The sequence below is a fragment of the Oratosquilla oratoria genome, chromosome 15, assembly GCF_046742065.1.
Source record: "Oratosquilla oratoria isolate Oo_2021 chromosome 15, ASM4674206v1, whole genome shotgun sequence".
Classification (NCBI taxonomy): domain Eukaryota; kingdom Metazoa; phylum Arthropoda; class Malacostraca; order Stomatopoda; family Squillidae; genus Oratosquilla; species Oratosquilla oratoria.
In genome coordinates, this window is record NC_134791.1 from 39,613,820 (window position 1) to 39,637,757 (window position 23,938).

A 23,938-nucleotide genomic window follows, 5' to 3' on the forward strand; every position below is an offset into this window, starting at 1 on the left:
CCATGGCTGTTCAAACTATGCATGGATGGGGTGGTGCGAGAGGTAAATGCAAGGGTAATGGGCAGGGGATTGGAGATGGTTAAAAAAAATGGAGAAAAGTGGGAGATAAGTCAGTTGTTGTTTGCTGACACTGCTTGAGGAAGTTAATGACAGAGTTTGGGATGGTGTGTGAAAGGAGGAAGTGGAAGATAAATGTGGGTAAAAGTAAGGTGATGAGATGTACAAGGGGAGAGGATGGCAGCAAATTGGAAGTGAGTATTAAGAGAGAGAGACTGGAGGAAGTGGATAGTTTTAGATATTTGGGTGCAAATGTGACAGGAAAGGGAGTAGTGGAGGAGGTAGAATGTATATTGAGAAAATCAAGTAAATGCCTTGGTGGATTAAAAAGAGTAATGAGAAGTAGACATTTGGGAATAGATGCCAAGAAGAAATTGTATGAAGGGGTGATTGTGCCAATATGTATGGGGCAGAAACATGGAACATAAGCGAGGAGAAGTTTGAATGTGTTTGAGATGAAATGCCTGAGAAGTATGATAGGGGTTACTAGGCTGGGTAGAATGAGAAACGAGGTGAGGAGGAGAGTGGGGGTGGAAAGGGAGTTGTTGTTGTTGTTGTTGTCATTCCCTAGACTGTCTGTCCGAGCAGTCCCGTCTCCCCAAGGAATGCCATAGCCGAAACTGGGTTTTCCCACAAATCCTTTATAGAGCGTATGTTGTGTTGTTTGCGTGCATGATTGTGTATAATGCAGTCTTCCATTATGTGTTGTATGGTATGGGGTGAAGTGTTACATCCTGGGCAGCTGTTCACAACGCGGTCATCCAGCCTCCTCTGGTAGCTTAGAAGTGCTGGGTGGTGACCGCACCGCAGTCTGGCCAAGTGGACTCTGTCCTTTCATGGGAGAGAGGATTCAGAAGGGTGGATATCAGGGGGTCTGGCATGCAGCAGTGTGTTGTCTTTCAGTGTGTTAATGGAGCGGTGAGTGATATGATTATGAATATGTTTCCGGAGGCTGGTATTTGGTGGTTGTGGAGGAAGAGAAGAGAGTATCTGTGCGTGATAAAGGTCTTTGGGTGTTGTTTTAATGTTTCTTGGTGTGTGTGGGTGTTCTGCTATGTAGTGTAGCGGGTGTAATGTGTTTGTGGTGGCTGCGGCAAGTGTTTGTGTGCCTCTCATGTCGAGGTGGTCCTTGACTTTGAGGACTTTTGTTTCATGGTGTAAATGGTCTGTAGGTGTTGTATTTGTGCAGCCTGTAATTGTTTTTAGGGCTTTGTTTTGTATGATTTGAAGGGTGTTGTGGTGTGTCTCACTGAGATTAGGAGCCCATGCAGGACTCGCATAATTCAACACTGAGCGTATGCATTGTTTGTATATTGTTATATTAGTTTCTTTGTTTTGTCCAAATGTTGTTCCAGTGATTGACTTAAGTGCGTTAAGTCTGGGTGTGCATTTGTTTTTTATGTTTGTGATGTGTTGTTTGAAAGACATGGATGTATCATATGTTACACCAAGAATTTTCGGTGTGGTTGTGTGTGGTATTAGAGTGCTGTTGATGTAGAGATGAGGTATGTATTTGTGTTCTTTTGTCCAGTTGGTGAGAAGTGTTGCTGTAGATTTGGTTGGAGCTATTTTGAGTCTGTTTGTGATGAACCATGTGTTGAGTGTGTCAAGGTATGGCTGGATTATTTCTGCAGCTTTGTCTGTGTTACGATTTGTGCATGTGATTGTTATGTCGTCTGCGTAGGAAGAGATTTGTATTTCTGAGGTGTCCGGTGTGGGTAAGTCATGCATGTATAGATTAAATAGTGTGGGGGATAGAACTGAGCCCTGTGGTACTCCGTTCTTAATGTTCCTGATGTGCGATGATTGGCCATTATATGACACGTAAGCATTCCTACCTGCCAGATAATTGGCCAGCCATCTTTTGGTGTTATTGTGCATGTCTGTGTTATATATTTTATTTGTTAGGTTGTGGCGGGGGATAGCATCAAAAGCTTTACTAATGTCTAATGTTATAAGAAGTGTTCTTTGGTGGGGCCTATCTGAATTGATGCCATCTAAAATTCTTTGTGTGAGGTTTGTCAGAAGAGTGTTTGTGGAGTGTAGTGGCCTAAAACCGTGTTGTGAGTCAGCAAGGGGAATATGTGGTGTGACAAGTTTAAGTATTAGGCGTTCAATGACTTTAGAGGGGGTGCAGAGAAGTGTGATTGGGCGGTGCGATGTTGGGATTGTTGGGTCTTTGTTCGGTTTTGGAATGGTGATTATTTTACCATGCTTCCAGATGTCGGGTATAGTGTTGTGTGAATAGCTGTAGTTTGCAATGTTTGTGAGTGCATGTATACCTTGTGGTCCAATGTGTTTTAGGTGGATGTTGCTTATGTTATCAGGGCCACAGGCAGATGAGTGCTTGAGACTATGTATTATGAGTTTTGTCTGACTGTCTATGAAGGGTATATAGTCTGAGTCTGTGGGAAAGTCTTTCTTACGTCGAATGGTGCATCGGTCGTCAGGGTGAGAGGTGAGATGGCTTGTCTGTGCAAAATGACGTATGAGTGCATTTGCCTGTTGTCTGTTTGAGGGTAGATTATCTGTTGTTGTGATTATTGCTGCGTGAGAGCGTGTAGTGTTACTGTTGGATAGTGTAATGCTGTTGAGTGTTTTGTACAATTTGCTGGTGTTTGTTTTGTGATCAAGTGTATTGATAAAGTTTTGCCAATTTTGTGTTTTTTGTTCATGTATTTTATTGGCAATCACAGTGTTTAGTGTTTGTATTTGGTCTGCTATGTTTTGAGGGATAGGTGTGTGGGTACCGTGTTTAAGTGTGTCACGTTGTCTGATGAGGCTTTGGATTTCTGGTGTGAAGTTGGGGTTGTGTGATTTTCTGTTGCCTCTAGGGATGTATCTCTTGTCTGCATTTTGTATGATTGTATTAAAAGTGTGCACAGCATTGTTTATGTTAGTGATTGGTGTACTGTTAAGTGTTTCAAAATGTTGTTCTGTCTCTTCAGTAAAAGCTTCCCAGTTAGCTCTCTTGTAATTGGTGTAAGTGTGTCTGTGGCCAACTGGGGTGCATCTTGTTTTGGTGGTGATGATGATTGGAAGGTGGTCAGAGCCAAGGGTTCCGACCACTCTCCATGATGTTGTTGGGGTTAGGCAGGGGGAGCAAAAGGTGATATCAGGAGAGGAGGGAGTGTAGAGGGCTTGGTGTGGGATATGTGTATGATTATGTGTGTTGTTCATGATAGTCAATGAGTCAAACTGAGTCTGTATATCAAGCCCTCTATCTGTGTCAGGGTTGTCGACATACCAGGCAGACGACTTGGCGTTGAAGTCTCCACCCATGATCAGGTTGGGGATTGAGGCTAGTTGGCTAAAATGAGGTCTGAAGGTGTCTGGAACTGTGGGGGATGATTGGGGGGGAATGTACATGTTAACTATTGTCAGTGTTGATTTGTTGCCTGTGCGGATTCGAATGGATTGGATTTCTGTTGTGTTATCTGTGGTAGGGAGGAGAATTTTGGTTGTGGCACTTGTGTCCACAAAACAGATAGAGTGGTGGATCAGGGTGATGAGTCCACCGCCATAGCCGTCAGTCCGGTCTTGTCTGATGGTGGTGTAATTATGAAATGATGGTGTTTTGTGTGAGTGTCTTAGTTTTGTTTCTTGTAAAATCGCAATGTGTATGTTGTGTTGTTTAAGAAAGTGTTCAAGTTCATGTTTTTTCGTGTTAATACCGTCAATGTTGTGTTGTAATATGTTGATGTTGTGTGTTTTGTATGTGTTGTATGTTGCCGTTTGGGGTTGAGGTTGGAGTGGTAGTGGGGAAGGTGTAGGATCTGGGTCAGAGGGGGGGAAAGGAGAGATCGGGGACAAAGGAAGGGGAGTACTAATCGGGGGTAAGGGCAGAGGGAAATTGGGAGTGGGTGAGGGTGCTGGTTGTGGTTGGGGAGGTGGTAGTGGGGTTACTGGAGGGCAGGTAGAACATGTCCAAGTGTTTGTGTATTTGTTTGTGTCAGCAAGTGTTGTACAAGTGAGGTGGGCCCAGTTTTTGCACATATTGCACTGAACTGAGCCCTTTGTCTGTCTGCTCGAAGTAATGGGTTTAGAGCATGTTGGGCATGTGTATTTTGTGGTGGGCCCAGGATTGCTCTCTACATCTCCAGCTAAAAGTAGAAGAAGAGGGGTGATCGGCGTAATATTGCATGTTGGGAAAAAGGATTGTGGTACTCCCCAAGGTAGGCGTAGCTCCTCTTGGGGATCGGTGCCACCTGCGTAGAGCCGGTGGCCAGGGGTAGTTGCTGCCGTTTGGCCCCCAACTCTTGGGGTTGGGGGGTGGTCCCACGACGTAGATGCTGCAGCTCCAGGACCTGGAAAGGGAGTTGGGAGATAGGGTTAATGAAAGAGTATTGAGATGGTTTGGACACATGGGAAGAATAATTAAGTGAAGAAAGATTAGTAAAAGAGGTGTGGAAGGCAGAGGCGGGTGGAGTGAACATGAGGTGGCAACCAAGGATGAGATGGATGGATGGGGTTAAAGAGGCATTGGATAAGAGATGAATGTCTGTTGAGGAAGGATGGGAGAAGACAAGATAGGGCTGAATGAAGAATGGTTGTGTATGGATGATGCTGTGATGCATGGAAGGGAGTGGGTGGGGGATTGGAGGGTGAGGGAGTATGTGTGAATGATATTATGATGCAGCCCGAAGGGATTTCACCCCATCTTCTCTTTTTCTGCATGAGGGGATGGAAAGGGGCTGTCGCCAATTAAATGAAGCAGCCTTGCTGTGGATGAGATGGATGGATGGGGTTAAAGAGGCATTGGATAAGAGATGAATGTCTGTTGAGGAAGGATGGGAGAAGACAAGATAGGGCTGAATGAAGAATGGTTGTGTATGGATGATGCTGTGATGCATGGAAGGGAGTGGGTGGGGGATTGGAGGGTGAGGGAGTATGTGTGAATGATATTATGATGCAGCCCGAAGGGATTTCACCCCATCTTCTCTTTTTCTGCATGAGGAGATGGAAAGTGGGTGTCGCCAATTAAATGAAGCAGCCTTGCTGTGGATGTGCTTTGTCTTGGTACATTGCTTCTGACCCATGGCAGTGGACAAGATGCAGGGATGACCTGTCATCCAGGAGGTGCCAAGAAAAGACCATGGGAGGGGTGGTGAATGAGAGTGGAGTATGTGAGGATAAAATGGGTGGAAGTAGATTCATGCCTTTGACTTTGGCTACCTCCCTTGTAAGAGGAAAAAAGCCCTTGGGGTATGTATGTGTGTATGTACCAATATTATTCTGAAAGCTGCTAAGAAAAAAAAAAATTGTATAGACAGATGCAAAATGATTATTTGAAATACAGGCCATTTCTATGTCATTTGTGTGTTTGCCATTTTGTAATACAAGAGAACCAGTGTTAAAAATAATTACTTCCATTTTATTTATGTAGCTTCTCATAGGAGAATCATATAGAGAGCAGGATACCTAGTTCCATCACTCAGTCCCACTTTGTCTCCTTTTATGACTCACATGGGAAACACTGTCAAAATTCTTTCCTCTCTCTACCACGGGGAGGATGAGGGTCACTATTTAAGTGAAACAGCCCAGCTCTGGATGAACAGTGTGGGTTTAGGACAGGTAGGGGTTGCATGGATGAGATTTTTGTGGTAAGACAGATATGTGAGAAAGCTTTATGAAAAGGTAAGGATTTGTTTTGGGCCTTTATGGATTTGGAGAAGGCTTATGTCAGGGTAGACAGGAAGGCACAGCAGGAGGTATTGCAGATATATGGGATAGGAGGAAAGCTGTTAAGAGCAGTCAAGAGTTTTTACAAGAGTAGTAGAGCTTGTGTTAGGATCAGAAATGGAGAGAGTGAGTGGTTTGAAGTAAAGGTGGGACTTCACAAGAGATGTGTTATGTCACCTTGGCTGTTCAATTTATACATGGATGGGGTGGTGTGAGAGGTAAATCCAAATGTAATTGATCAGGGATTGGAGACGGTTAAAGAAAATGGAGAAAAGTGGGAGATAAGCCAGTTGTTGTTTGCTGATGACACTGCACTTGTGGCATGATCGGAGGAGGGATTGAAGAAGTTAGTGACAGAGTTTGGGAAAGTGTGCAAAAGAAGGACATTGAAGATAAATGTGGGTAAAATTAAGGTGATGAGATGTACAAGGGGAGAAAGTGGCATCAGACTGGAAGTGAATATGAAGGGAGAGAGACTGGAGGAAGTGGATAGTTTTAGATACTTGGGTGCAAATGTGGCAGGAAAGGGAGGAGTGGAGGTGGAGGTAGAATGGAGTATGTGTGAAAAAATAAATTGATGCAGCCCGAAGGGATTTCTCCCTGTCTTCTCTTTTTCTGCATGAGAGGACAGAGAGGGGGTGTTGCCGATTTAAAATGACCCAGGTCAGTGGGTGAGATGCAGTGAGGACCCATAGGAGCCAAGATAAGAGGGAGGGAGTGGGGTCAGTTGGAGTGGAGTATGTGGGGATGGAATGGGTGGGAGTGGATTTTATATCTGTTTTTTTGGCTACTTCCCTTGTAAGGGAAAAAAGCATTTGGTGTATGTAGGTATGTCTGTCTTATCAAATCAGAGGGAAGGAGAAAATATACTGAACTTTTAACCTTTTCCAAAAAATTTATTATAAAACCTTATTTATTTAAGAATAAAAAAGTAATTATGAAGTACATACATACATATACCAAGGCTTTTCCCCCCTTACACGGAGGGTAGCCAAAAAGAAAAAAGCATAGAAATCACTCCTACCCATTTCATTTCCCATATGTTCCACTCCCCTCCACCCTCCTCCCTCCCGCCTATCTTGGCACCTTTGGGGGAAATGAGAAATGGAGAATAATACTTCTCTTGAGTTTCACTACACTGATTATATAATTTTTTCTTTTATCACTTTCACTTGTAAGTTATTTTATAATAAAACATTTTAGTTTATATTGGAGAAGGTAAGACAATTACCTATTTATGATGGTGATTGAGAACAACAATCACTTTCTCAGAGTCCTCTGGTAATAACTTAGAACTATCATTTAAAAGCTGACATAGGATGGAAGTTCAACAATTTGATTCAGGCTAGGACATTGTTGTGTAGGGTCAGTGATGAGCTGACTTCAAGATGGTGATGGGTCCTTTCTTCACATTCATGTTTGACTTGGAGCCAATGTAGAGGGATGACAGAAGAAATGATGTAAGATGGTGAGAGGACATTCTGTCACATTCACAACTGATTAAGAGTCAATATTGAGGGTCGACAGAAGAATCAATGTAGTACAGTGACAGGACCTTATGACACATTTATGATTGACTTAAGAGTCAATACTGAGGATCGACAGAAAAATCTATGTAAGACAGTGAAGAAATTTTCTGTCACATTCATAATCAACTTAAAGTTGATATAGAGGGTCGACAGAAGAATCGACATAGTATGGTGACTGGACCTTCCATCACATTCACAGTCAGCTAAGAGCCAATAAATAATGTCTGTCTCTCGAGGATCTGCATTTTGTCTTGTTTTATGCTCTCTATCTTTTCTATTCCTTTCTCAACTCAAATCTACTTCTTAACTATGCATACCCTTCAGAGTTGTTTATATATTGGCATAGGCATAATGGTCACTTAACTTTTTCAATATGAGTCAAATATTTGTTCACACATTAGCTGCCTCATATACAATGATGCATCACAATACGTACATTCATACATACCGGTACATATACCAAGGCTTTTTCCCCCTTACAAGGGAGGTAGCCAAAAAGGAAAAGGCATAAAATCATTCCCACCCATTCCATCCCTGAATACACTCCACACCCCTCCACCCTCCCTCTTATCTTAGCATCTCCTGGATGACGGGTCATCCCTGCACCTTGTCCACTGCCCTGGGTCAGAAGTAGTGTCGCAAGACACAGCACATCCACAGCAAGGCCGCTTCATTAAATCGGCAACCCCCCCTCTCCGTCCCCCCATTCATAAAAGGAGAAGTTACAGGTGTTATGCTCATTCTCTTTTACCCAGAATATTTATAAGCACAGAAAATGCAATCAAGCCTGTTCTCAGAATACAGGGGATCACTCAGTTATAACTACAAAATAGATATTAGGACACCAATGCTGGCATCCTCATATACTCACTTGTGCCTCATGATGCTTTTGTAGGCATCATTGTATTCTAGGGGTTAAGGAATATATTAGGGACATTTGAGTCTTTCAACACATTCAAATCAAGATGCATTTAGAATGTCACTCCTACTTCTTCCACTTTCACCACACCACTAGATGAATCACATCACATGGATGGTTTGGCTATACACATAAAACGAACTTCTCTACAATGCCTGCAGTCTTGCAAGATGTTTAAAACATATTTCTATATGTTGAGTACACTGTTCTTATAACTACTTACAATTATGTACCTTAAACACATCATTAATTGGTTCCACAGGTCATGACTTACATTGAACAGTGACTTAAGTCAAAATAACCAGACTAAACCACAAATAAGCACTCCATTGTGGGTGGAGCTGGTGGGAGCTGCTTCATACGCACACACACTCTGATTCATGTGTCAGAAGAGTAAGCCTAGGCACTGGTATAATTTTCTCATACTTTACTAAGGCACAGTTATCACATTGCACAGTTAGCAATGGTGCAGAATAGTTATCAGTGGCACAAAATACAAGGCATAGGCAGATCTCAACCACAACTCAATTGGCACACACGTCCAAATCTTGGTGCTTGTGCAAACACATTCTCCCAAGCTTGGTTCTCACTCTTTCTCTCATATCAAAGTACATATCAGCTGACACAGCACCCATGAGATCACATAAATTTAATAAAAGAATTATGCAGATACACATACATTTGTAACAGTATTCGGAATAAAATAATTTTAAACAATTAAGTAAAAACCAATTTTAAATTTACCTGATGCATGATGATGTTGCTTGCTAGGACTGGTGTAGGAGGATGTTACATTATAGGAGTTGATGGCTGAGGATCATCAGGACGCAAATTATCAGCAGACAAATTATGTTGTAAAGGGATTCGGTTTCAGAAACTTACCAAGCCTTGAATTCTTTTGCTCATTCTCTCATCAAGGATAAAGTTATGAGGTGCAAAAACTCCATGATGACCCCCCATAACCTTTGAAAAGTGTTGAGTATTTGGATCTATCTCTTCAAATAAAGGGAGACATTTATCCATGTGTACAAATGCCTTTTGGATTTTCTTGATGGTACAGTGATGAGGCTCGGAGTCTGGTTCTTGTTCTTCTTTATTTTGTTGCTCATGAAGTTCCATCAACTCTTTGGTTTGTCAGGGGCTCCTTATCTTTCTCAAATAGGTCTATGAAATCTTCCTTGTTTAAATCCATCTGCAACTTGCTGCTCAACGTCACCAAGGATTTGTTGTTGGCAGCCTCATCAAAGCCCTTGTAATTCTACACAAATTGTGTGCATAGCTGTTATCATATGCCATTCATAGCCGTGCTCTGAATCTCATTCGATACAGCTGATATGTTCATTACTGCTTTGTAGATGTCATATCCTTTCCAAAGTCATGGACTGTGATAGACTCATTCAGGTCAATTGCTGCAATAGCTTGACATAGTGTATGATTCATGTTGTAGTGCTTGAAGATTGCAATTATCCCTTGGTCCATAGGTTGCAATAGAGATGTAGTGTTAGGGGGGAGGTTGATGATGGTAATGTCAGGGTGAAAATCTCCAATGTTTTGTGGGTGGCCTGGAGCGTTATCTAAGAGAAACAGAATCTTAAAAGGAATCTTTTTCTCCTTACAATACTTTTCTACTTCAGGTACAAAATGATGTAAAAACTATTCTTCAAAAATAACTACTCCCACCCAGGCCTTTGGATTAGCAGCCCAATAACTGAGAGATATGCCATGACTATGTTATTAAGTGCATAATGTTCCTGTGCATGATGAACAAGCAGTGGTTGTAGCTTATAGTCACCTGCACAACTACCACTCAACAATAAGGTCCAAAGTTCTTTTGATACCTTGTAGCCTGGGATAGTTTTTTCCTCCTTGGAAATGAATGAACAATCTGGCAATTTTTTCCAGTACAATCCTGTCTCATTGACATTGAATACCTCAAGTAGAAACCCATTTTCTTCAAAGATCCTTGCTAAAGTACCATTTTCTTCAATGATCCTTGCTAAAGTACAAGGAAATTCCACTGCAGCAACTTTATCACCTGATGAACTTTCACCAATTTTTTTCAGGAAATTATGGCACTGTTTAAATCTCATAAACAAACCTTGACTTGCTTTGAACTCTTCATCCTTCTCATCTACATACTTTTTCTTCAGATCTTCAAACAAAGACAGTTCTTTCTCCAGAACCAGTTCCTGACTTACCAAAACAAGATGACAATTCTGCCTGTCAATGCAAAGAGACAGAAGCTTTTCCATTTCTTCATAAATCTTACCTCAGCTTTGAACTCTTTACCATTTAACCATGTCTCAGTTATTCCTGTCATATCAAAATTATCTTTTTTGACATATACCTAGATTTCTTCGAATTTGTTCCTAATACTGCGAGCATTAAAGTATATGGTTTTTAGAAACTTGTGATTATTTCTTTCTGACTCGTGATTTTTTACATCATGCCTTACATTGTCATTTTGTCCATTATTGACACCTTGCTCTACGCTGACATTTGGTCCTGCATTGACATTTGGTGCCTCATGGACATTTGGTCCCTCATGGACATTTTGTCCCTCTCAGTCATTGTGTTCCACACTGGCCATTTGTAGTTCATTGACACTCTGTCCAGCACTGACATTCCTTAGACTGTCTGTCCTAGCAGTCCCGTCTCCCCAAGGAATGCCATGGCTGAAACGGGGTTTTTCCCACAAATCCTTTATGGAGTGTATGTTGTGTTGTTTGCATGCATGATCATGTATAATGCAGTCTTCCATGATGTGTTGAATAGTATGGGGTGAAGTGTTATATCCTGGGCATTTGGCCACAATGCAGTCATCCAGTCTCTTCTGGTAGCTTAGAAGGGCAGGGTGGTGGCCACATCACAGTCTGGCCAGGTGAATACTATCCTTTCGTGGGAAAGAGGATTCAAAGGGATAGTTATGAATATGTTTCTGGAGGCTGGTATTTGGTGGTTTTAGAGGAAGAGAAGAAAGTATTTGTCCTACATAGAAAATTTTTCCTTCACTGACATCACATCCTACAGTGATATTTTCTCCTTCACTGACATCACATCCTAAAGTGATATTTTGTCCTCCACTGACATTAATCTTACTGTGACATTTTGTCCACTACTGACATTATATCCCAAAGTGATATTTTGACCTCTACTGACATTATCTTAAAGTGATATTTCGTCTTACACTGACATATTGCTCTACATTAATGCTTTGTCCTACTTTGTTACCCGCAATGTACTCTATTTCCCTCTACCTTTGAGCTTCTACCTCACAAAAGGAACTAGTTCATTACAAACTCCTATAATGAGGGTTGTAAGAACATCTTAGCTTCTCTGAGTAAGGGGGATCCCATCGGAAGCATAAAGGTCATAATGCCTGGAAAAGAGATACCAAGAATCAAGAAAGTATGTCTTGTTGCCTTGCTGACTTGAGCAGTACCAGTACAGAATAGGCCTGACCACAAAATCAAAGTGTCCTAGATGCAAATATCACACAGAGGATGCTGAGCACCTTATCCTACACTACCCCACACAAACCATCTCTAGATAACAACACAATATATCCTCACTGAGTGATCTATGGGGCTGTGCAGTGGCTCTTTGCTGGTTACCTGGAAATGGTGGGTCTTTTGCCAGAGAGATCAGGAACAAGACCAATTGATTAAAGATCTATTAAGCATACCAATGTGTTGAGTAGATTGAGTGTTTTGAGGCTTGGACACTAGGAGAGACCTGCTGCAATACAGAGTATTAAAACTAGATATTTGCAGTTTGCATTTTCTGTTCATTTTTATGTCCCAGTTCAAAAACAGTAATTCTTTTCCTTTTTCCTCATTTTCAGGAACAGCAGCCAATGATGTCCAAGTCACCCACTGAACGCTCGAAGTCAAGGCGGCGTAGTGGAGCTTCTTCACGGAACCCATCGGGTGACACCAACAGCAATGCTAGCACCTCCAGCACCTCATCCATCACAATCCCAATAACCAACCACAGCCTTAATTCTATGACAACCACTAACACCCTCAGTAGTCTCTCATGTAACAACACAGCAAATAGCATCACAACAAACACCACCACCACTATGAGTAGTCTGACAACTGTTAGTAACAGCATTTGTAGTATGAAAAACAACAACCTTGTGAGCCTAAGTAGCAAAGCTCTGGCTGCGGCCCCGCCCTCCAGTGTCCACAACGGCGACTGTGATACCAATGAGCTTCCGAACGGTGCTAATGGTGGTGGTGACATGCTCCTCAGTGGCAATGAGTTCCGCCAGGGCCTCACACCAATCAAACAAGAAGACAACACTTTAGACTTTCTAGATTCCATTACAGATAGTGACAGATTCATGGACGTCAAGAATGGCAACCTGAACTCTAGTTTTATAACCAATATTAGCCATGAGTCAGAGTTGGCGAACAAAAACAGTGGTGCCAGTGGTAATGCAGTGACCAATGCAAACTGTGACGGTAACATAAGCTCTAATAAAGTTGCTATACCAAGATATAATAACAGCAAGAAAGCTTTTCTCATAATGCCACAGGGGGTGAACAAAAACACAAGCAACAAAACACGCTACAAACCTATCCAACCCAAAGCCACTGAAGTGTGTCAGCTTCCCAGAGGCATTGGTACAGTGAGTGGAGGTGGTAGCCTGACTGCAGTAACAGCAACTTCACAGTCAAGCAACAAGTTGGGAGAGTTGCTCAACAGAGCTCAAGAGAGACAAAACAGCACAGCACGAAGCAATTTTAAAGACTTTCAGACCCAGCTAAGCACTGGAGTAGAAACAGTAGGAGATGGAACACAGACTGTCAATACAAGTGGTCATGAAGCAGAGGAGGAGTTGATGCAGTACTTTAACAAGAACACAGGAGACATGGATGATGCACAAAAGTCAAGTCAGCTATCAGAACTTCGAAAGCTCTTGCAGAAGAATCTGCCAGGAAGCTCTGCCGCAGGAGGTTCTGGTAGTACATCAGGAGCTCTTACTTCAGAGATAGCTGGAGAGTTATTGGATCAAGACTCAGCTGGCCCTGGTGCTATGCGAAGACGGGTCAGCTTTCAGAGAATCCCCGATGGCCATGAAGGCATGAATCCATTGCTTGGGGGGCAGACAGTTGGACCAGTGCCTCCGAGTCCAAATACACGTAGAAAAGCATTCAATTTTACACCCATTACTACAGACCAGCCCCAGGGAATGTCCCAATGCTCAAGTGCCAATGTGAGTCCTTTCATGTCCCCAAGGAACACGCCACTTCCTCGATCTCGACACAACTCAGGCCAGACAAGTTCAACATATGTTACTCCCAGGAGTACACCCTTCACTCCTGATAACCCAACAAACCCTGTCATATCAGAACCCAACACACCCTTCATGTCACCAATCCCTACACCCTTGCCTTTCCCAAGGTCACGCCACAATTCCAGCCAGAACCCACGCAATCCATACACACCCACCTGCAGGTCACGTCACTCATCGGGGGCTCCAACCTTCCGCCATGCACCTTATGGACCAGACAGTGAACTGTGTGGACGCAGAGGTGGAAAGTTTAGATCCCGCCATTCCTCTGGTAGTGTACCCCCATCACCTTCTTCAGCTCCCTTGTCCCCATTGGTACAGGATGGGTCTGTACATCACCCTCATGACCCGCTCGGACTACAGGGTCCTCCACCCTCCATGCTGCACCAGATGCTCAAGAGTAAGCAACCAGGCCAAAGCTACGGTGACCTGAGGAGACGCCACATGTCCGCGGGACCTACAATTCACTACCAGCCCCAGCCCCCTCCTTTCCCTTCTGATGCACTCGCTCATGTTGACCCTGAGGTGTCTACTGTTATGAACAATAGTCAGCAGTCCAACACCCAGCCACCAGTGTCCAATCCTAACCGGCCACAGTCTGTACCACTGCTTCAGATGCTCCAGATGTCATCATCTAATATGGATTCATTCCCTAAGTCTCACCCCAACACACCAGTTGTCAGCCAGCAGTTCAGCTTCAGTGCAGATCCATTCCCGTCCCAGCCTTCCTCATATGCACCTACCCCTGTGCCAAGCGAATATAATGACTTTGAATCATACAATCTTGACCTGGAACCTATGTTAGATGTTAATCTTGGATCAGACCAGACTGGTCAATCTTCCCTTGACCAGTTGGATTCAATCTCATTGAATCATGGATCATCAAGTGATCTGGCTGCTCTATCCGATCCCCTCCAGGTGCCGCCCAACATTGATCCATTTTCTGGCAGCTACAATACTGATCCTTCTTCTTCAGTACTCGTTGAGCAAAATAATCTCTGCATTGACCAACAGCAGCAGCAACAACAACAACATCATCAACAGCAACAGCAGCAGCAACAGCAGCAACAACAGCAGCAGCAACAGCAGCATCTTGCCAGTATCCCAACATCCTGTTCAATCCAGACTACAAATTGTCAAGGGCCAATGCTGACTGCCAATTCCCAGCTGACCCTGAATGCATTGAACACACGCCCCACTGTTACCCTTAACATGGATAGTGGTCTGGACACAAGAGATCCTCCATCCTCTCATCTTGAGGAAGACTTCCAGCCAACTCTGGATGATCTTGGGGATCAAGAAGTGTTCAACTCCCTGGTCATGGATGTGAATAAGGACTGACATCATCCTGCCTCCTGGACCAAGTACCTTAGACCACCAGTAGTGTAAGGAATTCCAGGGGCCACAGGCACACAAGGCCTTGATGTCTGAGATGGAGTGGACTCTTTCTTTGCCAGGACTTGCTTTTCCTGCATTGTATTGGTTGGCCAGTTGAACATTCTGAAGTTGCATTGGAATGCTGCCTGGATGTTCATTGAAATACATTGGAAAGCTGCCTTGATGTAATATTACACAGAAAGGTTGCCTGAAGCTAGGGCAGCATTAAAGTTACATTTACTTGAAAGGTAAATATTGTTGCAGAAAGCTTCCTGGATGTTTTCATAGAGCAGGAAAGGCTCTGTGAATGTTCATATAGTACCAGATAGTTCGATAGAGGGAAAGCAGCTTGTGGAGCACGTGAAGTGCTGAAGCACCTTTTGGTGGACAATAGGAGATTTAATAAGCTGTAGATGTTGTCAGGAGGAGTGGATGAAGATGGCAGCTGAAGATAAGGGACAGTGAAAGGCCAAGCACTATGTACCTTGTATTGCTCCTTACTCAGGGGCACAACTGCCGACTGCACGCATTAGCTGGACCTGATCTCAATGTTAGCTCTCAACTCTCACATCAATCATGCTTGGTGATTTGCTTTGACACTTTTATCTAGATTAAGGGAGTTTATTAATGTGTATTAGTCTACTTTTAGTAAAGATAAGAGGCATTTTATATTGTGCTGTAGACCTTAGGAGACTGAATGTGTTACAAGTGTGGAAGGCAAGTAGCCAAGCTGCTAAGTACCTGACGCAGAGGACGTCGGACGTGTGTGAGTCTATGCAACCCCCACCGCTGCTCCTAACCTCAACTTTGTGATACGTAGTTGTCAGCTCATCAAGGGGCTTTGACAAGATGCTAAGTGCTCATAACCATCAAATGGTGTGACACATTCAGTCATATTGTGCAGGAGCACTTGCCACACTTCTCCATAATTTTCCCAAATCCTTTCCATTCTTTTACTCTTCCTCCCTTTTATATCGGTATCTCTCCTTTGCACTCCAAAGTCTCTGTTTTGCATTCTCACCTTTCTTAAGTCTCTCTTTCACATTAGATCCATTTTAATGTATTCCTTGCCTGTCCCATAATATGTATACTTACACAATTTTCAGCAGAAACCCTCATTTCTTAAGTACTTTTCCCTTGACTTCCAAAATCTCTGTTTCATATTCTCAACATTCATTTCATATTTAGGCCTCCCTTTGATTCCCATAAACCTCATTTTTGACCCACTTCAACATTAGACTGCTTTCACTATTTACACTCCCTTTCAATTTGCAAACAGCCCCATAAGGACCAATAGGTCTGCTGCTGTTTGCATCTCCTTTGAATTCCTGCGTATTTTCTTTGCCTGCCCCATAACATGTATACTTCAACAATTTTCAGTAGAAACCCTCAGTTCATAAGGATGCTTGCATGACTGTTTTCCCCCCAATGTAGTCACCTTTTTCTAAGCTTTTGTTACTTGTAACTTTTTTTTCTCATTTATGTTATATACCTGAAGGCACTCTTTATATCATTTTGTACTACTCTTCCTCTTCAGCTTCATGATATTACTCCCACAATGCTTCTTGAGAGTATACCTAACTATAACCCTCCTAGTCTTTGGTCATTTATGTTTATCTAGTACTCCCAGTACTTATATCCTTTTCTTATCCTTATGTTCTTGATGTGGTTTATCCACATTCCTGGTACTTCCTATTATTACAACCAGGATCTTAATCTCTATACTGTTTCATTAACCTGACCCTCATTGCCACCCAGAGTCCCCTCATCACCCTTAATCCCTGGTCACCCTCCACTCCACCACCCATTTCAGCTTTGCTACTACATAAAAACTAAAGACATGCTGTGGATGTTTTTGTTGGTCATTGTGTGCAGTTCACAAAAAAAAAATAAAAAAAAAATAAGAAAAAATAAAAATAAAAATAATTATATGCTGCAACAGAAACAGCTGCATATTCACATATATATATGTGTGTGTGTATATATATATATATATATATATATATATATATATATATATATATATATATATATATGTATATTATATTATATATGTATGTATGTATGCTGAAACTGCAGTACCACAGAATGGACAGTGATGCAGTGGCAGCCTGTTAACCAGGTGATGTCATATACAAATCATGACCAACTTAGCTTACTTGAAGAGCTCAGTAGGTCACAGTGGTGGTGGTGTGGCATTGAGGATGTGTCAGTAGCAGGGCCCTTCAGATGTGGGCATCCTCACACACATCCTTCAGGGGGACATAACATTTGTGGATTCAGCCTTTTGTACGCCACACTTCCATGTGGGCAACAGTGCACATGTATGTGTACATGTATTTGGACTCATTGATGCTTGTTCCCAAGTATGTCTTTGTAACTGAGCATGTATTGATGTGCTATGTATATCTTATGCTAGTATGTTTCAGTTTGTATGTGCATGTGTGTGGGTGAGTGTGTGTGTGTTTGGGGGGAACTTGACATTACAATAGGTTGAATGACATGCCCCTCCTTGTACTCTGCTGCCTCCCACTCCACAGTGTTGTGCTGTGGTATTGTGCTGCTGTGTTGTGCTGCGGGGCCCTCGGTACAATGGACGAGTGGTCTCTAAACACTTGTAGATTGGTATAGAAGAGTAAGATCCTGCTCAAGATGGCAATGGTTATTATTGTACATTTAGGTTAGCATCTACAGTTAAGGGGTTCACAACACTCCATGTTATATCTGTGATAAGATAAAAATTGACAAAAAGTTTTTAACATTACTAATGCATGAATAAAGATAGTTTTATCTATCTAATTTTAGTTTTAGTTATGCTGAATATTATTTTAGATGTCGTATATATATTGTATTAATTGTTTTGTTATAACTGATTATGTTTATGGTAGCCACTACAGAGAGAAGCCCTGTTGTCTACAGAGACAACTTCCCTTGTAAGACAAACTTCCATGCTTAACAGTTGCACACCTTTAGTTTCCCTTGACTTTAATCCTCCATCCCACCCTTAATTCTATCGTCCTAGTAGTACATAGTCATCCAGTTATTAAATCCTGTTCTAAATGGTTTCTGACACCAGACATGGATCCAGTCACCATAGCCATGTGTTCATCCAAACATTCTAATTTTTTCTTATCTAATCATTTTACATTTTATTCCCATAATTGTCATCTCACACCTTCTCTGATCCCTACACATCCTGTCAGTCACACAGTCTTATATCATGGGATTAACAACTAGTGTTACTTTCATGGTCAGTTACTCACAATCTGGCCTTCTCACCCGGTGCAATTCCTTTCACTTAAATGTAACCCAATCAGCCTCATACTTCACCCTCCAATATATATATGTATTATATATATATATATATATACACACACACACACACACACACACACACACACACACACACACTTCAACGAATGGACGGCTTAGAAGACGTTCTGAAGAGAATTGAAGTTTGTGGATCCCAACGCAAAGAGAAGTGCCTATTGTATTTACAGGGTGGGGGGAAATTGCTCGTGGAGTATTAGGAAAGTAGGGAAAGAGGAAAGGGGGAGGGATTACTGAGGGAAATGGAAGGAAATGAGGAAGGAGAGGACTTGGCCCAGGCAGACAGGCGAAAGGTAAACAAAAGGCCCCCCGACCAGCTGAGCGACGATGAAATGTCTAATAAAAACGTAAAGATTAGAAGTATAGATAAGAGCAATACAGTAGAAAGTGATGAGAATATTTTCCAGGGATTTAAAGAGGGTGGGGGGACACAAACCCCCCACCCCCCGACTGACAAGACTAGAAGAGAAGGTCGATAAGATGATCGAGGACTTGGAGCGTAGGTTCGGTCATATTGACAATATTATACGAAGAGTTGAAAAATTGGAAGAACTAGAGAAGGCGAACAAAAACTTAACTAAGGAAATTGAAGAATTAAAAAAACAGTTAAAAGAAGTAAAAGATGAGAATAAAGTCTTAACCCCTTCCATACGGTGCCGCACACGTAGGCGTCATGGGGAGCGAGTGTATTCGCGAGGCTGCCATATCGGCGTCTTGATTATATTTATTGTAGTCGCCCCTGTTTTTTTACATTCTCTCAAATGTGCCCTGAATCCCATTCTCTGTGGTATTCAAAATTCGCGGGTGAAAGAGAGAACGATCGATATAAGCGGTGACTATATTTTATGATGCGAGTATTATTACGACACGTCGTACGGCTGGCATTGGTTGCTGCCACTGAGATCTAAGTCCATGACGCCTATGTGTGCGGCACCGTATGGAAGGGGTTAAAGGAGAATAATAAGGAGAACAAGGAGGGTTGGAAAAAAATTCAAGAAAATAGCAAAGTTGCATTCACTGACATAATCAGACAGCAAATGAATGAACAAACTGAAAACTCAGTTATTAAAGTGATGAGACAGAAGGAGAATATAGTAAGAGACTTAGCAGACAAAAAGAAATGTATAATTATATTAGGAATGGAAGAGAAACATAACCCAGATAGAACCACAAGAATCAAAGAGGAAAATGAAAAAGTAAGAAATTTACTAGAATTAGTTCAGGAAGATGAACCAGAAATAATGAAACAAATCGAAGAGAAATTCAGGCTAGGGAAATATAGTACAGACAAGACCAGACCAATCAAGATTAAATTCAGGTCACAAACGACGGCTGAGAATATCTTATCCAAAACAGGGAAACTAGCAACAAGTGAACAATATAAAAAGGTATGGATAAAAAGGGAAATGAACAAAGAGGAAAGAGAGGAAGAAAAACAGAAAAGACTTGAAGCAAAGGATAAGAACGGAGTCAGAACGGAGTCAGAAAAAGAGAGATTCTATTGGAGAGTAGTGAATATGAAACTAAAGAAAGTCGACATACAAGAGAAAAACAAAAGGGAAACAGAGAACACAATGGAAGTGGCAGAAAACTAAAAGTGTCTTACACAAATATAGATGGATTAATAACAGGATTGAATGAACTGAATGAATATTTGAAAGAAAAAGAACCAGACATAATGGGAATTGTAGAAACAAAATTAAAAGGTCCACTACCACCCAACAGTGTAGGACATGATGCATATAATTATTGGATTAGAAACAGAGTGAAAAAGGAAGGGGGTGGAGTTATGTTCCTGACTAAGAAGGATATAAACGTGAAGGGTGTCACATATGGAAAGAATACAGTAGAGATGATAATGATGGAAGTAGAAGACAGAGATAAGAAGAACAGAAAGTTTGTGATAAATTATGTGCCCCCAAAAACAGCCTCATGAGAAGAGAGTGAACATAAAAGTATGTTAGAGGACACAAAGATAACATTAAACAAGATAATGGAAGAGGGAGGAAAAATAGTTATGATGGGCGACTTTAATTGCAAAGAAATCTGCTGGGAAGAAATGACAGTAAAGGGTGGAGACGGCTCATGGGGAAACGCTCTACTCGAGATGGTTACTGACCATACAATGACACAATGGATACAGGAGAACACTAGGTATAGAAATGAAGAAGAGCCATCGAAACTAGACCTAGTAATTACATCCGAACCTAGAATAGTGGACAAAATTGAATATAAAACACCAATAAGTAAAAGTGACCACATATTGATTGAACTGGAGCTTAATGAAGAAAAATATATGAAAAGAAATGAACAATACAGAAAAGGAAGAATGATGTATGAAAAAACAAACTTTGATAAAATAAGAGAATTCTTTCAAAAGGAAAACTGGGAAGAAATATACAAAGAAGAAACAACAGTGGAAGAGAAATGGAATATTTTGACAAAAATTTACAAAAAAGGAGTGGAAAAGTATGTCCCAAGACAAAAACAGGAAAAAGAATATGTAAAATGCTGGTACAACAAAAGCTGTAGGGAGTTAAAAGACAAAAGAGACAAAGCCTGGACCAGATGGAAAAAAGACAGAAGACCTGAAAAATGGAAAATATATACCTGCTATAGAAATGAATATGTACAAAAGTGCAGAGAGGAAAAGAGAAAATATGAAAAAGATATCATAGAAAAGTGTAAAGATCAACCGAAACTATTCTACAGATTTGTAAACAATAAACTGAAAAACAAACAAGACTTGGAGAAATTAAGACAGGAGGGAGTTGAATACACTGAGGAAATGGAAATGGCGGAAATTATGAACAAACATTTTAAATCAGTGTTTACAAGGGAGAACATACAACCTGAAGAGAATGAATGGAAAGAGAAAGTCCCCCCTATGGAAGAAATAGAAGTAACAAAGAATGAAATATTAACACACTTGAGTAATCTTGATGTCAGAAAATCGCATGGACCAGATGAAATAGCAAACTGGATACTGAAAGAATGCAGGAATGAACTGGCAGACAAAATACATAGCATACTAAATAGTTCCTTGAAAGAAGGAAAAGTTCCAGAAGATTGGAAAAAAGCAAATATAGTACCTATATACAAAGGAGGAAATAAAGAAGAACCTACCAACTATAGACCAGTCTCTCTAACAAGTACAATAGCAAAAATTTGTGAAAGAATTATCAAAAGTAGATGGGTAAAATATTTAGAAAAAAACAAAGTGTTAAATCCAAGGCAATTTGGATTCAGACAAGGACGATCATGCGTCACCAATTTAATATGTTTCTATTCAAGGCTAATAGATATAATACAAGAAAGAGATGGATGGGCGGACTGTGCATTTTTAGATCTAAAGAAAGCTTTTGACAAAGTACCACATAAGAAGTTGCTTAAGAAATTAGAAACTGAAGGAGGAATACAGGGCAAACTACTAAATTGGATGGAGGACTTTTTGCAAGAAAGAAAAATGAGAGTAGTGATAAGAAACCAGCACTCAAAATGGGATGAAGTAATAAGCGGTGTTCCGCAGGGAACAGTTCTGGCCCCAATAATGTTTGCTATATATATTAATGATATGGATGAAGGAATAGAAAGCTATATGAGCTTCTTTGCAGATGATGCAAAACTACTGAAAAGAGTGAAAACTGAAGAAGATTGTGAATCACTACAGAGAGATCTAAATAAGGTACAAGAATGGAGTAGGAAGTGGGAGATGGAGTTCAATACAAAAAAGTGTAGTATAATGGAATTTGGAAAAAGCAAAAACAATAACAGGAGCATATAAATTGGGAGAAGAAGGAATAAAAAAAGTAGAAAATGAGAAGGACCTGGGAGTCATTGTTATGAATAATATGTCACCTGAGAAACATATAAATAAGATTTTTGGAGAAACTTATAATCTAATAAGAACAATCAAAGTTGCATTTACATACCTGGATGAAGAAATGGTGAAGAAAATCCTAATCACCCTGATAAGACCAAGATTGGAATATGCAGCAACGATATGGTCACCAAGTACAAAAAAATGTATAAAAAACTTGAAAGAATACAAAGAGCAATTACAAAACTGGCACCAACACTCTCAAAACTATCATATGAAGAGAGACTAGCAAAACTTGAACTACAGACACTAGAGCAAAGAAGAGAGAGAGGAGATTTGATAGCTATTTACAGAATCATGAAAGGCATAGAAATTACTGACAGAGAGAATCTGATAAAATGGGATGACAGAAATACTAGAGGACACAGAAAGAAAATAAAAAAAGACAGCTATAGAAGAGATTTGAAAAAGAACAGCTTTCCTCACAGAGTAATAGACAGTTGGAACAAATTAGATGAGAAAGTGGTGTGTGCAAAAACAATACATGAATTTAAAAATAGTTTAGATAAAATGAGATATGAAGACGGGACCCCACGAGCATAGCTCCCCTTCCCGTAAAATACAACTAGGTAAATACAACTAGGTAAATACACACACACACACACACACCTCATGGCACTGTGGTTATAGTTCTCGCCTGCCACTACGGCGGTCCAGGTTTGACTCCCACCCAGGGCTGAAATATTTTCAGTATCGCTTTGCTGCAGGGTGTTACTCCAACTCTTGTGGGCAGAGAGTTGAGTGTGTGTGTGTGTGTAAGGTCACAGTATTACCCGTAGATTGGTCATACGAGCTCTAAGCTCTCATCCAAGAGGTTAATAACTGTTGATCACGAGTCCAACATGTGATCCAAGATCATGGTGAATCGCACACACACACACTCCAAGGGCTTTTCTACCCCTTACCAGGGAGATAGCCAAGTCAAAAGGCAAGTACCCACTCCCTCCCATTTCATTCCCAGCCACTCCACTCCAATCCACCACCCTTTCCCTCCTCTCATCTTAACTCCTCATGGATGATGGGTCATTCCTGTATTCTGTCCAGTGCCCTAGGTCAGAAGCAATGTAGCAGGACACAACACATGCTCAGCAAGGCTGCTTCACTTCATTGGCAACCCTACCTCTCTGCCCTTTGTGTTGGGTCAAAATATCATTCACAAATAACCACATCCTAACCCCCCACCCTCCCTTCCTTGCATCACAGTATCATCTATACACAACCATTCTCCACTCTCTCCTATCTCCTGCCTTCTCCTGTTTATATATATATATATATATATATATATATATATATATATATATATATATATATATATATATATATATATATATATATATATATATATATATATATAATATGATTCCCCCACTATACGATTAGGTGTCATTCCTGAAAACCAGATTGAATAACAAATGATCGGATAGCAGACTTATGTTTTAATAGGATTTAATTTAATGCGGGAGAGTAGCCTTGGCCTAGCCTATATTGTGAAATATATAACACTTTTCCACACCATCAAAAGAGGTAGTGTTACAGATGCATTATTTTTTTTTATACAGTGGTTTCCCTGGGATGCCTATATCCACATGAAAAAGCAAAAAAAGAGGCTCTGTAGAATGACACTAGCCACTAGTTACCCGATCCTGCAACGCACATACCTTTCATGGCTAGTCTTACTAAAATCCCGAGGAAGCCTTCTCCTCATCATCAGAAGTGGTAGAGCTTGATGAATCCTGGGCAGCAGAGGTGGATGGAAGAGTGACAAACATAAACTGGAGAGGTGGCAGAGAGGAGTCTAGATCAGTTGATGCAGGGTGGGAGGGAAACAGCAAGTTTGAAGAAGCTAGAAATGGTGGTTCCCC

The 23,938-nt window shown here is 41.2% G+C and overlaps 1 protein-coding gene across 3 annotated transcripts in view; it reads left to right on the plus strand.

Annotated features, from left to right (window-relative positions):
• LOC143033415 (uncharacterized) overlaps positions 1–16,847 on the plus strand; it is a 612,185-nt gene extending 595,338 nt beyond the window's left edge. For 2 of the 3 annotated variants that reach the window (XM_076198822.1, XM_076198821.1), the window contains exon 7: positions 12,032–16,846. In XM_076198822.1, the coding sequence (XP_076054937.1) occupies positions 12,032–14,830 (2,799 nt within the window). In that variant the 3' untranslated portion in view covers positions 14,831–16,846. Of the gene's footprint in view, positions 1–12,031 lie in introns of all 3 variants that reach the window. The other variant, XM_076198823.1, reaches the window with a different exon arrangement.
• Positions 16,848–23,938: the final 7,091 nt, after the last annotated feature.